Source organism: Vicugna pacos, chromosome 15 (assembly GCF_048564905.1).
Source record: "Vicugna pacos chromosome 15, VicPac4, whole genome shotgun sequence".
Taxonomy (NCBI): Eukaryota; Metazoa; Chordata; class Mammalia; order Artiodactyla; family Camelidae; genus Vicugna; species Vicugna pacos.
Window position 1 is genome coordinate 51,495,253 of NC_133001.1, and position 14,119 is coordinate 51,509,371.

Genomic DNA, 14,119 nt, shown 5'->3' on the forward strand with positions numbered 1-14,119 from the left:
TGAACCCGAGCCCCAGACACGCGGGTTCTGTTCTTAGCAGCGTCTGTGTGTCTGAGATTCTAGTGGGACTGCAGGGGTTTTCTTTCTGCCCCCATGTTTCTTCAAATTGTCTTTTCTGACAGATTTGGATATTCCACCAAGAGAATGAATCTAAGTGCATTAAAATATCTAAAACTTTTTTTTTCAATATTGTTGAATGGGAGGAATATTTCAGGCACCTCCTGTGTATGTTAAGAATGGAACTTTTTAAATCGAGAAGTGATTTTAATCATCATCATCACTTTAATTTACATGTTAGTTTATAATTTATGAAGCATTTTCATAAACATCACATGTGATATATCTTTTTTGCAGATAAGCAGGCAACTTTATTATAGAGGAGGTACAAATAAAGTGAGATTTCATAGATCTGATACATTAGAATGCAAGATATTTCATTTAAAAATATATTTAGATATTCCTAGCCCTTGAAATTTATAAGGAGTCAATCAACAAACTGTAGCCATACTCTTCCCAGCATGCCTTTTGTTGCATCTGTCAAATGGCATTCTGATTTGAATGAACCTTATCTACGTGACATCTTTTTTCTTCCAGTTTTATTGAAATAAAATTGACATACAGTGCGGTATAAATTTAAGGTGTACAGTGTAACAGTTTGACTTATATGCCTCATGAAATGATTATGAAAGTAAGTTTAGTGAACATCCATCATCTCATATAGGTACAAAATAAGCGAAAAAAGATTTTTTCCTTGTGATGAGAACTCTTAGGATTTACTCTCTGAGTTACTTTCGTATGTTACATGCAGCAGTGTTGATTACATTAACCATGTTGTGCATTGCATTCCTAGCAGTTTCTTACACTATGACTGGAAGTTTGTACCTTTGACTACTTTCATCTGATTCCCCCTCCTCCTCCCCTCTGCCTCTGATAACCACAAATCTGATCTCTTTTTTTCTGTGACTTGATCTGCTTGTTTTTGAAGTATAATTGACCTACAACACTGTTAGTTCTTGGTATACAGCATAGTGTTTTGACATTTCTACACATTACAAAATGATCACCACATTTGGTATCTCTTGATAATGCTAACATGTCTGAAACAGATATCTTTGGCTATTTTTTAGCATCCAAATACTTGTCAGAAACTCAGCAGAATTAAAGAATCATATCGGTTAAATGACCCAATTTAAAAATTGTAAAAATGTGACTCCTAACTTTGGTTCAGAAGTAGGTCATGATACAAATTAAACTTCCCAACATCATCTGACTTTCCAGAAATTTTTTAATAAAGTTGATGAAAGGTTTTTATGGAGACTAGCTAAAGAAAATTGATCATTATTTATTTAGCTAAATGAATGATTTAAGGCTAATGATTTCCAAATCAATAATATGGGCAGCTCTTCTCTGTGAATTTAGTTCTGGAATTAAATTTATCATAGAGTGCTTTCCAGCGGCACTTATTTTGCACAGAATTAGTGCTTGGAGGCTTTGGCATAGATTTCATCTGATTTTGTCTGTATAACTTGTTTAGAAAATGCATTGTATTCAAGGTTAGAGAACACACATTGCAAATTAAATTCACACACACCATTAAATCTCAGGCAGGCTTCTTTTCTTTTTTATTATATATTAAATGGTAATGTAGAATCACCGTGACTTAGTCTGCAGACAACATGACATCTGGTAGATCCCAGTGAAACCCAGTGAGATCTAGTCGGCTTCAGACCCTCATTGATAATTTTGTCATATGTTGCTTTAAATGCTTTGCAGATTCAAAGTCTGGGAAGCTTTCCATGTGTGGGGTTTTGATTTCTACTTTGCAAGAGATTTAAGCCTCAGTGAGCACTGCCAAGAGAGTTTTGATGAGGTGGAGTTGGGGTAGTGTCTGCCCCCTCCCCGCTAACCAGCCATCAGGTCCCTTCAACAATTCAGTTACTAGTCAGGAGAGGTTCTGGACTCGGCACTTGGGTTATAGAGATTAATGAGCTGTGATCTGGCTGTGGCAGAAAAAGATGTCACGGAATGACTTCACCAACAATTGTGTTAAGGATTAGGGAAGAGATATGACCTCTTTCCTTTCAGCCTGGGGACGGTGGTATGCCTGACACTGGTGATGGTGCGTTTTCCAGGCCTGGAGCAGCTAGGCCATCAGGGGCTTTGTGTGGCCAGAAACTGAGCAGTCTGAGTGCTGGAGACCAGGCACATGTGTACTTGTCCACAAGGATCTTTCCAGAAACCCCCATTTGGGAAATAAATAACTGATGGGGAGCTTTAGCATTTGACAGCAGAGAGAATATTTCCTCTTCCTCCAATGTTTTATTAAGGAGATTTTCAAATGCACAGAGAAGTTGAGAACATTCTACGGTGAAATCCCATATATTCTCCACCTAGATCCTACAATTAACATTTTACTGTACTTGTATAGTTCATCCACCAAATCCAGCTTATTTTCTGATACATTTCAAGGTTTCAGACATAGTTACACTTCACCCCTTGACACTGCACCGTGCATATCTTTAACTAGAGTCAATATTTACTGCATTTTTTCAGATGACATTTACAAACAATGAAATGCAAAAGTCTTGAATGTAGACCTAAGACTGTATGAGTTCTGACAGGTGCCGCACCTGTGTAACCCCGACTCCTCTCAAGATGCAGAACATTACTGTCGCCCCAGAAAGTTCACGCCTCTTCCCAGCAAACACCACCCCCGCTGCCAACAGGTTGCCAGCATTCTGATTTTCACCCTGCTGTAGATTCGTTTTGAATGTCCTAAAATTCATTCAGGAGAACCATACAGGATGTATTCTTGTGTGTGAAACTTGAGATTCATCTGTATCTGTCAGCAGGTGTTTCTTCTTTCTTCTTTTTTAAAAAATTGCTCAGAAGTATTCGCTTGTATGAATATACCTCGGTTTATCCGTCCTCCTGGTAAGGGACATGGGAGCTTTTTCCACCTGATGGTTGTTACGAAAAAGCTGCTGTGAATTCCTGTACTGTGTTTTGTCGACCTGTATCTTTTCTTCTCTCAGGCAAATATCTAAGGTTGGAATTGCTGGGCCGAGAATTATGCACTCGTTTAGTTTTATAAGAAATTATCAGACCTGTTGCTTTTCAGCTAATGTGATCTTTCTGGGCTCTGGTTCTTCAAGACTTGGGATTCTCCACCTGAGTTTTACCTGCCTTGGCAAGAAACAGACAGGGGCTTGCCTTCAGGATAAAAGCTATAGAAATGGGAAGGTCAGCAGTGCCATTCATTTTTCCAAATGGCAACTACCCTCCAGTTTCTGTCTGCTTTTGGTACCTTTCCAGTGCCTTCTGATACTTGTTTTTTGTACTTTATCCAGAGTTTATAGTTTTCATCTGCTTGAGGGCTGTACCAATAAGGTAACCCGATCACCAAAGAATTTAAATAGAATTATTATTCTGGATTTCACTGGAGTTCATCCGATGACAGTGGGGCTAAAGTCTGAGTCATAGGGGCAGTGGAAAGCCACGGTGCCTTTTTGTTGGGATTAATTGTGAGGAATCAGTTCGTATGAATGAAGACCTACCTTCTGGGGGTAATTTTGGACTTACCCCAAATTTAAGGGATCTTCATCTTGAAGCAGATGTCAGGAAGCCTCTTTTTAAAAAATTCTTATTTTTTATTGAAGTGTAATTAGTCGATTTACAGTGTTTGTTCCAGGTGTACAGCAAAGTGATTCAATTATATCGCTACACATATATATATATATATGTGTGTGTGTGTGTTTTCAGATTCTTTTCCATTACAGCTCATTACAAGAAATTGCGTATAGTTCCCTGTGCTATAAGTAGGTCCTTTTTGTTTTTCTGTTTATATATACTAACTGTATCTGTTAGTCCCAAACTCCTAATCTGTCACCACTGGGGATCGAAGCCAGTTTTTCGGGACTTGAAGGAAGAAGGAGAGTCAAGGTGTCGGACACAGTGCAGGGTGGCCACTTGTTTAAGAGGTGGAGCCGTGGAAAGGAGGAGGGTGCTGCTGAGTTTGTTAGAAAGGAGCCCTCTCAAGGAAAGGACATAGTTCCCCAAGACTGGGGTGATTTGTTTATGTGTTGGTGCCTGGAAAATAGAAAAGAAGGACTTTGTGATTCTAAATCCTCTATTGGAAATTGAGGAAAGGAGCTATCTTCTTCCAGAGAGGTTGTGAGGAAAAAAATTCAGATAATTGTCGAGCGCTCAGTGAGGAGCAGGTGAGTAACGGGGAGGATGGCACAAGCGTGTCGGAGAGTCAGGCGTGTGTGTGTGGTCTGCGGCTTTCTTCCTGCTGAGGTTAATCCGTAGGCTTAAATATGATCACTAACTCATTAATAATTAAGCCTTATATACAGTGGAAGTCATTGCCTCTGTTGCTGCTGTGGCAGTTATTAATGGAAGAACCTATTATCCATCATTTTTAGGGGGAAATCAAATCATGTCCTGACTGAAGAACGTCATTTTGTTCCCTCCAGCCTGTAGTTTGCAGAGGAGGGAAGGGGACTTTGTAGGTGCTTCCATATGCTAGAGAGATGCTCTGCGCTGTACACAGTCTGCTTCATTTAATACTGGTTTACAGATGAGGAAAATTAAGGCTCAGATCCAAAATCCAAAATGCTTTGGAAACCAAGGAGATTTTTTTTTTTTGTAGCATGTTTGGCATCAAAACCTGAACTATATTCACATGGAGTTTATTTACAATCTCTACTTATCTCATTTAATATGAGTATTCAGATGTTTTACAGCAGAAATATTAGTGTCTTTGATTATTGGGTGCTCTCAGACCATGCTGAGGGTATCATGTAATATGTGATATTTGTACAGCATAACTTCTTTGACGTCCAAAAGGTTCTGGAACAAATTCTGGAACAAAAACTTATGCAGTAAGTCAGTCAGTGGTGGACCTTAGTTTTGATCCCATCATGGTTTCCTTCCTGCTGTGTCATTCTGCCTGATTTTGTAGGCCAGAGATTTATTGTACATTTATAGATGTTTTAGTTTTTGTTCTAAAATGTACCCAGATGTTGGTTTGATTCTGGTACGGGCAGACACCTAGACGTGGAAATGATCATCAGGAGAAAGTTTATACTAGCAAATCCCTAGAAGCAGGGATTGCGACACCCAAGCAGGGCCACAGTGGGACGTACTCGGGTCGCCTGGAGGCAGAAGGCATGAGGGGGAGTATGGGTTTCTGTGGGAAGGAATTGGCTTTCGTGGGAATGACTAGGCAGGGTGTGGTAGGCCCGCTCGAGCAAACTTAATATGAAGAGTTTCAGTGATTTTGGTGGACCCTGGGCTCTGGGGTGGTCTCTGGTTGTCTAGTACCGGCCCCTGCGGTGGTCAGGGCAGAGGGAATACTGCCTCTGGAGTGCGAGAGCCCGAGAGACAGGGAGCTTCAGAGAACTGGCTCTGTGCTGGCTGCTTTGCAGGTCACAAGTGTGCTCACAGGGACACTGTTCTGCATAGAAGTGAACTAGCCCTGGGAGGGTAGTCTTGCCAGGATTGGCAAAACCTGCAAGTGTCAAACAATCATAAAATGCAGGAAAAAAATTTAAATGATGAATACATTTGAATATAAGAAATAAGATCTACGTGGATATTTTTCCCTTGGAGCAGGTATTTGTATTTTAAAGTGATTATTTTCACTAGTTGGTAAAAATAACAATAATGATTCTTTAGACTCTTTTGAGGGTGAATTTTGTCTTGCTTTTAGCTCCTGGAAATTAACTATCGCTTTTCTCTTTTGCCTGCTAAGAGCTCTGTGTTCAATTGTATATGTTCAAGAAATGCCAGTGACCGTCTTGTGAGTTTTATCTGTGAAACAGTCCAAGTATTTTTAAAGTCTGCTGGAACTTGTGTGTGCAGGTGGAGGTGTCTCGGGGGACCATGCATTTATTCCAGCTATGTCATCATGACTCTTTTCGGTTGTTTTTGGTTTTCGTTGGGTTGTTTGTGTCTGGAATTCCCTTCAGGGTCTGTAGCAAATGCTTAGAAATGTCTTCAGTGATAGCTTATTTTCATCCCTTGAAGGTGCTTTGGTTTTTGGAAACAGCCAACTGCACATTAAATGGAGTTAGATTAAGTTGATGATATGGAAACAAACAAAAAAAAAGATCTGACTGAAAGACAGTCAGTAATGGGACTGGTTTGCCCAGGGAAGCCTCGCGCCGGCCTTAACAACTCTGGGAGGGATGGGCCTACAATGGCTGGAGCAACAGCCACACACCTGAAATAAGGGCTTCTGAGCTTTGAAGAGACAGGGCTAATGTTGATGAGTAGGTTTAGATGTACTTGTTTGAGAATTAACCTCTTTTCTGAATGTTGAAGGGAAATAGCTGAAGAAAATAAAAGTAGGGTGGGAAAAAAACAACCGGGTGGGCCTGTAATTGTAGATCACCTTATAAAAAACCAAAAGAGAGAAAATTAATAGGGAAGAATTATTAGTATGTGAAACTATTCGATTTCTTTTCCTCCAAAGTAAGGGTCCTGAAGGACTGCTGGGCTGGTATCAAATGGCAGAATACTCAAAGCAGACATAAGTCAAAACGGCAGCCCTGGGGTTGTGTGTGTGTGTGTGTGTGTGCGTGTACACGCTTGTGCAGATATGCCGCTTCTAGATTCTAGGTAAATCTTTCTCAAATAATTCAGAATTTTCAGCAGACTAAACTTACATGCCTTTTCTTGCTTTGTCTTCTGGTGTCTAAAATATACAGCTTAACCCCTTTATTCTTCAGTTTCACTAGTGTTCTGGAATACATTCAGCAATCTTACGCCTCTTCTTTGCTCTCATAATTGTACAGAATTTGATTTGGGCCCTTTGCCTTGTACTTTTCAGTTACTTATCTGGAAGACTTGTCCTAGTGTGTTTATCCCCAAAGGACAGGGACTCAGATTCTTATTTTAGGGCAATATCTGGTTTAGGGAAAGTTCTCACTGATACTGAATGAAGGGCTGAATTTGGAAATGAGCCTTAAAATGAGTAGCTTTTGATCACGGAACATTTCTAAAATAGTATGATTCCTTGGGAGGCCTGAGGCCGACTGGTGGCCCAGTTTGGTTCATAAGGTTTGGAGAACACAGAGGGAATGAGTATGTAGAGAACTAATACTCCCTTTGGAGAGGCTCAGGGGAGAAGGCTGAGCTTTTCCCCCTGTGACTCATCCACAGGACGTGCTGAGTTTTAGGTCAGCTTCTGACACTTCACCCACTTACAGGTTGCTGCCCACCCCACCATCATCCGCTCTGTCCAGACTGTCAGCGAAACTCAGAGTATACGAATGACTTTTAAGTTTTAGTTCAAATAAGACACAATTAGGAAGGTAAATCTTCTGGGGAAAAAAATTACATGATGTATTTTCCAAGTCAAATATTTACTTTGAATTATTTACATACTGTTTACTTTATTCGTGAGAATCATGAGATTCTCTGTTCTTTAAAACTAAAAGATTTACATTGTGGTTGCAATGAATAATTGTTATTTGTCATTTAAGACCCTAAATGAGTGGAATTCCTCCTTATTATTGCAAAATGTATATAAACACAGATGTTATAGGCAGTGGCCTCTTTTATTAAAGCCATGACATTGATAGGTTGTTGCTTATATAAAAATTTTTGTGGAAAAGTTGCAGGTGGTTGGGACGTTTTAAGGTGTTGTATAATCAAACCAAGAGACTGGTTTCTTTTTGTGGAGTGTGGTGAGGAGAAAGAAGAAAACCGTATTATCCTCATCGTGGTGATCAAAAGATCTACCCTAAGTGTACACTCATGAAGCTGTTTTTTGCTCTGATCATTAGTTTTCTTGTGGTCATCTTCCACGTTAGCTGTCACTGATAGACAATTTTGTAGCTTGGCCTGGGTCTTGAAAACCAAAAGACTGGCTTTAAGATCTTCACTGATCTCTTGGCACTTAGACTTTGTAGCTGCACTAACGGGATTTCCTCATGTTTGAGTAACAAACAGCATAATTTGTCTGAATTAAGGCGAGGTTATCATTTAGCATAGTTTCATGTAACCTGTATTTAAATAGCATGGAGTAGACTTTCATAAGGGGTCTTAAAGAGTTCTCTGAAGCTAATTAATGTTGAAATCATGACACTTGGTAACTATGAATGTCATATGGATCCTCAGATGAAATAATGCAATTTTTTTTCCCACATTCAGTTCTTTTGAAACTAGCAAGTGATGCTTTACCAAGTGATATGACCTTGGCTCTTGCTTATCTCCTTGCCTTACCGCAGGTAAGTTTACCCTTACCAAGAAAGAAGGACTTACAAGTGGAGAAACTGGAAGTCTAAACTGGGGATCTTCATCAGTAACTTGTTTATTACATGTTTGACTTGTTTCTGATTGTTCTTGCATGATGGAAGGACTGTGGGCAGTATCCAGTTCTACAATATTAGCTGAAAAGTTGGTTTTTAAATCTACTTTTACACACATAGGATCTACCTTTATGGTGCCTGCTGAACTTCAGTGTGGTCATATTAAGATGAGCTTGAGCTTGAGTTGATATGATGGAAACTTAGGAGCAAAATTCTACCAGTAATGACTAGAAATATAATGGTTTATGGTGATGGTGCTGATATCCTTTCCACTGAGCTCATTCTCTCATGCTCCCTTCTAGGTGTTGGATGCCAACAGGTGCTTTGAGAAGCAGTCCCACTCTGCGGTGTCCCTGCAGCTGGCAGCCTACTACTACAGCTTGCAGATCTACGCCCGGTTGGCTCCGTGTTTCATGGACAAGTGCCACCCTCTCTACAGGGTGAGTCCTCGTGGCTCCCGCTTCATTCACGAGCAGAGTTAAAGCTTTTCTAAGACAGCTGAAACACGGGCTTAGCCCTCTGGAGGGACCGGCGCGCTTTGTGTTCAGAATGCATTCCCAGCGGCCGGCAGCCTTTGCCTCTTCTGTGTTAGATGTAGTTGCTTTTCCAGGCATCCAGTAAGAGGTAGACTTTCTGATATTTATTGTGAATGCTGATTCGTTCGTCCCTTACCTCTTCTATTATTTGTTTGATTTTACAGCATTCTTAGGAAAGGCTAAAGCAGTAGGAGAGGAGAAATGGAGAACTGGCTTCTTAATTCACTTCTCCAAAGGAAGATGGCTTTGTTGAATTTAGGACAGCAGGCAGTGTAATTCTTCGAGCGGTGCTGCACTTTCATTTATTTTTAAGCCAGAGATACGGGAGTGTAATTGCACAGCTGAAATGTTGAGACACGTTGTGCCTCCTTGCCACCAACCCTCTGACAGCTTTTATTTACCTTCATTGTTACTTTCTGAGTGAGAGCAGCTAAGCGGGGTCTCAGGTCACATGTGCCTTCCTTTGTGGACACAGAAGTACTCCAGATGCTGCCAGAAATGGAAGCCCTTCAGGTTTGTGTACACCAGCTTTAGGGAAATTACTTATGTTTCATACCGGACATTTGAAGAGAATTACTACTTTAAGAGCAGATAAGCAAATAGATCAGACTTGCAAATCCACTATGTGTACAAATCCAAGGTTGAGATTTTATTGAGACAGGATTCTTCCTCCCCTGCCCCAAAGCAGATGGTAAAGAAATAGTTTCACATGTGTATCAAAGTTGTAGCTGCCTCAGCCATCCAAACATATCTAAGAACGTGTAAGTACATGAGGATATTCCATTTGTGGCAAAATCTGTGGCTTTCATTCATCAGTTTTTATTTAAAAAGAGGAAGGGCCGTGGGGGAACCATGTACAACATCAGTTACTCCCCAAGGGCATCACCATTAGGAGGTGGGTATTGTTCTCAGGCCTGATTTTACTAGGAAGACATTTGGCCAAGAAACAGGAGTGTTTCTCCTTTTTAGCCAGTTGATAAAAGATAATACTTTATTTTGGGAATTTTGAATTTATTTATTTTCTTTTCGATATCCACTGCTGCTTTGCAGGGATATTTTTATTCTGCACTCCTTTGTCTTGCTTTTATATCGCAGGTATGTTTTTATGTGAAATGAGAAATTGGCCTACTGTGTTGCAAATTGAAGGAATGAAGTGATCATATAGGTAGAACTGTGGCAGGTTTATACCTGGAACAATGTGCTTACTCAGTGTCTTGCTCATGACATTCAGTCGGACGGCTGGCCAGGCGTGTTCGTGGCATGTTTGCCAGTGTCTGCTTCTCAGCACCCTCGTCTTTTCATGGTGGTATATCTGCACACAAGTACAGCATAATTTGCTCCGGAACTCCCGAGTCACATGCATTATTCCGATGTCTGTAGACTGCATCAGGGCCATACTGTGTGCCCAGCACTGTGCTCCACTTCTCATGAATACAGGAGATGAAGGCCACTCAGCCAGCTGGCCTGTCACTAAACCCCTGGAGCACCTGGTGTGTGCGGGGGACTCTGAGCTCTGACATAAGAAGTTGAAAGTGGCTGCCCCACCTCCTCTGTGGGTCCACATGCGACACTCACACAGCAGTGGGTTGGAAGAGCTGCAAGTAAGAGGACTGGAACCCGATGTAAATGTAAGACAGACTAAGGGCTTGGACTGTCACGGAGCCAAGGAGCTTGCTACGTTTAGGCCTGATGGTTCTGTTCATTTCCTAAAAACTTAAAATAGTCCTCTTGGAGGAACGTTTTAGTACAGTATATATTGTTCCTATTTTCCCTGCTAGTAAATTACTTTGTACCAAAAATGAAAAGTCCTAAAAATACTGCTTGTGAGAGAGGTCAGGTAGGAGAGAACCGTGCAGTTCCGCCCCAGCTTTCCTGTCTGGCAGGGACTGTTCCCTGCTTGAGACGCCCAGGCGCTCTGCAGGGAGCCCCATTCGGATGTCTGCAGCAGGAGCACGCAGAGGGAGAAAGTAGGACATGGAAGGCTAGGGGTCAGAAGTAAAGGTGTGTCCGTCTTCTTTTCACTTGGTAGGAAGCATGAGTATTTTATTTTCAGGTTTCTATTTTGCACGTCCTTTCCTCAGCCCAGCGTTCTTGGAGTGCCTGCTCTGAGGGACGGCCTGGAGCCTGGCCTTGCAGGAGGAAGGATAGTGACACTTAATTCCGACCACTTATTACCCTTTACCCCAATTTCTGTTCTTCCTTCCAACTTGTGTCAACCTGCCTTGACTGCCGTTTGACTCTTGGAATTGTTCCTGCCTGTGTTTCTCTACCCAGCTGTCCTTTCCCTCAAAGCTGTCCCTGGGAGCTCTCTGGCCTGGCTCTAGGCCTTGGCCTCTGAGTCCCAGCTGTGGGACACGGTTCCCTTCCGGGGCCCAGGGGAGTCAGGCAGCTGCTGTTCAGCGTTGTTGCTGATCCTGGGGGAGTAGAAGCCCGTGCAGTTCGTGCGGCCCAGTGGTGATGCTGTGGCACGTGGTTTCTGCCTTGTCAGCTGCTGCAGACAGGAACAGACATGCCGCGCGCGACAGCGCTAGGCTGGCACGTGGCTGGGGCCCTAGCTGGCCAGGTCTCCATGGAAAGCATCTGGTTGTTAGTCTGAAGGGTAAAATGAAGAGTGAAAAATGAAATGAAACATCCTCTTGTCTTCAGCCTTGTTACTTTTGTGTCTTCCCCCAAGGGTCATCAGAGCAGTCTTTCTCAAGTGGAGGTCTGGCCATCGTCCCACCTAAAGTCCAGTGATTTTTTTCCCACCCCAGCAGGATAGTCGCCTCTGTCTGTTTCTGCAACTTCATCTTCCTTTTATCCAGCCATTCCAAGCTGCTTAAATGTCTCGGACACCCTGTGTATTCTCTGTTTCTTGTCTTGAACACGTTGGGCTCTGCCTATAATGTTTCCCCAGCATTTCTTTGCTCAGAGACTGGGTTCCGGTGTCACCTCGCCCAGGCCTGCTTCCTGCCGCCGTCCTGTGCTGCTCCCGGGCTGTGCTGGGTGCCCCTGCTTGTGCGTTGGGACTGTGCTTGACTTAGCTCCGTCGTGGCCCTTCTGCTCTGTTGCTTTCATCTCACCAGAGAGCGAGCTGTGTGAGGCCAGTGTCTGTGTTGTGTTTATTGGTTTCCTCAGGCTGAGAGCAGGACCTGAAACATCAAGGGTAGTAAACAAATGTTCACTGGCTAGGTCACTGAAAATTAATGAGTAATTCTTCCATATATATGAAGTAATCCAATTACGGGCGTGGGTGTTCATCAGACATTTGTCAGGGGACTGTTACGCCAGGCAGTGTTCTAGATCCTGGGGAAACAGTAGTGAACAAAGTATATTAAAACCTTTGCCCTTTTTGGATTTACATTCTATTGGGAAAGGGGCACCAAAAACTAAGTAAGTAAATAAAACATATACCGTGTTAGATGATGAGCTTTGGAAACAAAAGGCAAAGGATAAGGCTGCACGTGTGGGTGGCGAGTACAGTTTAAACAGGCCCAGAAAAGGCCCCGGCTGAGAAGAGGACCTTTGAGTAAAGACAGAAGGGCGAATGTGGCGTCAGGGAGGTACCGGGGGAGAGCGTTCCAGGCAGATGGATGGAACCTGTAGCAGGAGTCGAGGGGTCTCTGGCCGTTATGGGTACTGCGGTGTTTTCTCACAAAGTGTTTAAGAAAGTATGGAGAAGTCGCTCTATAAAATTCAGGGCACAGAAGTGTTGCCTGACTCCAGAGGAAAAGGATGGAAATACAATCTGGGAGCAGGGTCTCTTCTCTCTGGCTAAGAAAGAGTCGGGGGTGGGGGGGGGTGACGGCAGCAGTCAGCCTGGGGGCTTGTTCACGGGAGTCGTCAGCGGACGGGAGAAAGGTCGGCCTGACCCTCGGAAGGCACCGCCTGTCAGTACCTTCCACGTTCATTCTGCCTTTGATCCTTCGAGCAACCCCACTTTGCAGAAGCGACTCGGAGAAATTCGATTGCCTGCTCAGGGCTGTTCTGGTAGAAGGTGACATCTGGCCCTTAGAGCTCCCGACGGCAGGCTGTCCCTGCCTTTTGCTTGGACGTGCTGCGGCTCTCTCTCTGCTGCAGAAGGAGCCTGTCACTGTGTCTTGGGCCTGAGGGATCGCTGGCCTGCAGGTCTGACGGGTCATTCCCAGCACAACATTTTCATGTGCTCTATTCTAAACTCCTGTGTCCAATCTGGAGGCCCCTCAGTGACCTGGACGGCTCTTTCTTGGTCCGCCAGCCGTGACCCTGGCACTGGCTCAGTGGAAGTTCATGTTCTGACTGTTCAGAGTTTATGGATTTAACACCATTTCCACAGCTCTGTGCCTTTGCGGATGTAATTCTCCTGCCTGAAAGTCCTCCTTCCTCCCACCATCAGCGTGTGGGTCTGAGCTCAGAAGAGCGCCCTCTGCTGTCTCGGTAGACATTGGGGCGTCTTCTGTCCCCTGGAGACACCCACCGGAGCTGTTCCTTTAGGCGGTTGTAGCGATGTGTGTCTGTCTGCTCTCCGTGTAGTGACCTCGCTAAGGGCAGGGGCCCCAGTCTGTCCCTGAGGCCCTACAACTCCACCCCCCGCAGCTACTCAGCGGCTGTTCCTCGGCGTTTGGACACATTTAGGAATCGTTTCAGCTGCTGTGGTTTGGGGACAGCCTTTAGGCGTCAGTTTTAGTTTTGAGTCCTGACTCTTAGATTTCAAGGAATCATGGCTGGTTATGTTAGCTGGATGTTTTAAGTACATTTGAGTTTTCCACTGACTACCTAACGGCTCATTTTTGGGTCTTTTCAGCATCTTCCTCTGCATAAAGCAGCACTGCTGAGTTTGGAATTAGGTATGACGAACTCCTGATGAATCATCCTGGAAACTGAAATCACAGTGGCTTCCGTTTGTTGCCTCCACATAATAACCCTCGGGGAAGCTTGGCTCTCACTCAGCTGTCGGTTCAGCTCGTTTCTATTTCCGCAGTCTTTTCACATGTTCTCTTTCCACCCGCTGTGGTTCCTGAGCTGCGGGAGTGATAACTTAGGTAGATTACGAGGTGGGAATAGAAGTGCTGATGTAATTTGTGGTGGTGTTTCTGATACCAGGCCTGTGCATCTCGATGGGAGGCGCCTCCTGAGCCCACCACACGGGCTCCCGGGAGCCGGCAGCCCCCCAGCATCCCTTCAGGTTTCTTGTCAGTGTTACACAGCGATGATGGGCAAATGGTCACTTGCGGAGGATTTTCTCCCCAGTGTTTGTCCTAATTAACCTTCTTTATATTTAAAAAATAATACACACATGGCAAA

At 43.6% G+C, this 14,119-nt stretch overlaps 1 protein-coding gene across 1 annotated transcript in view; it reads left to right on the top strand.

Moving 5' to 3' along the window:
* Positions 1–14,119, top strand: part of NBAS (NBAS subunit of NRZ tethering complex) — a 276,510-nt gene that overhangs the window by 161,012 nt on the left and 101,379 nt on the right. Inside the window, exons 39-40 of the mRNA XM_072938186.1 lie at positions 8,164–8,240; positions 8,624–8,761. Of these exons, the coding sequence (XP_072794287.1) occupies positions 8,164–8,240; positions 8,624–8,761 (215 nt within the window). The remainder of the gene's footprint in view (positions 1–8,163; positions 8,241–8,623; positions 8,762–14,119) is intronic.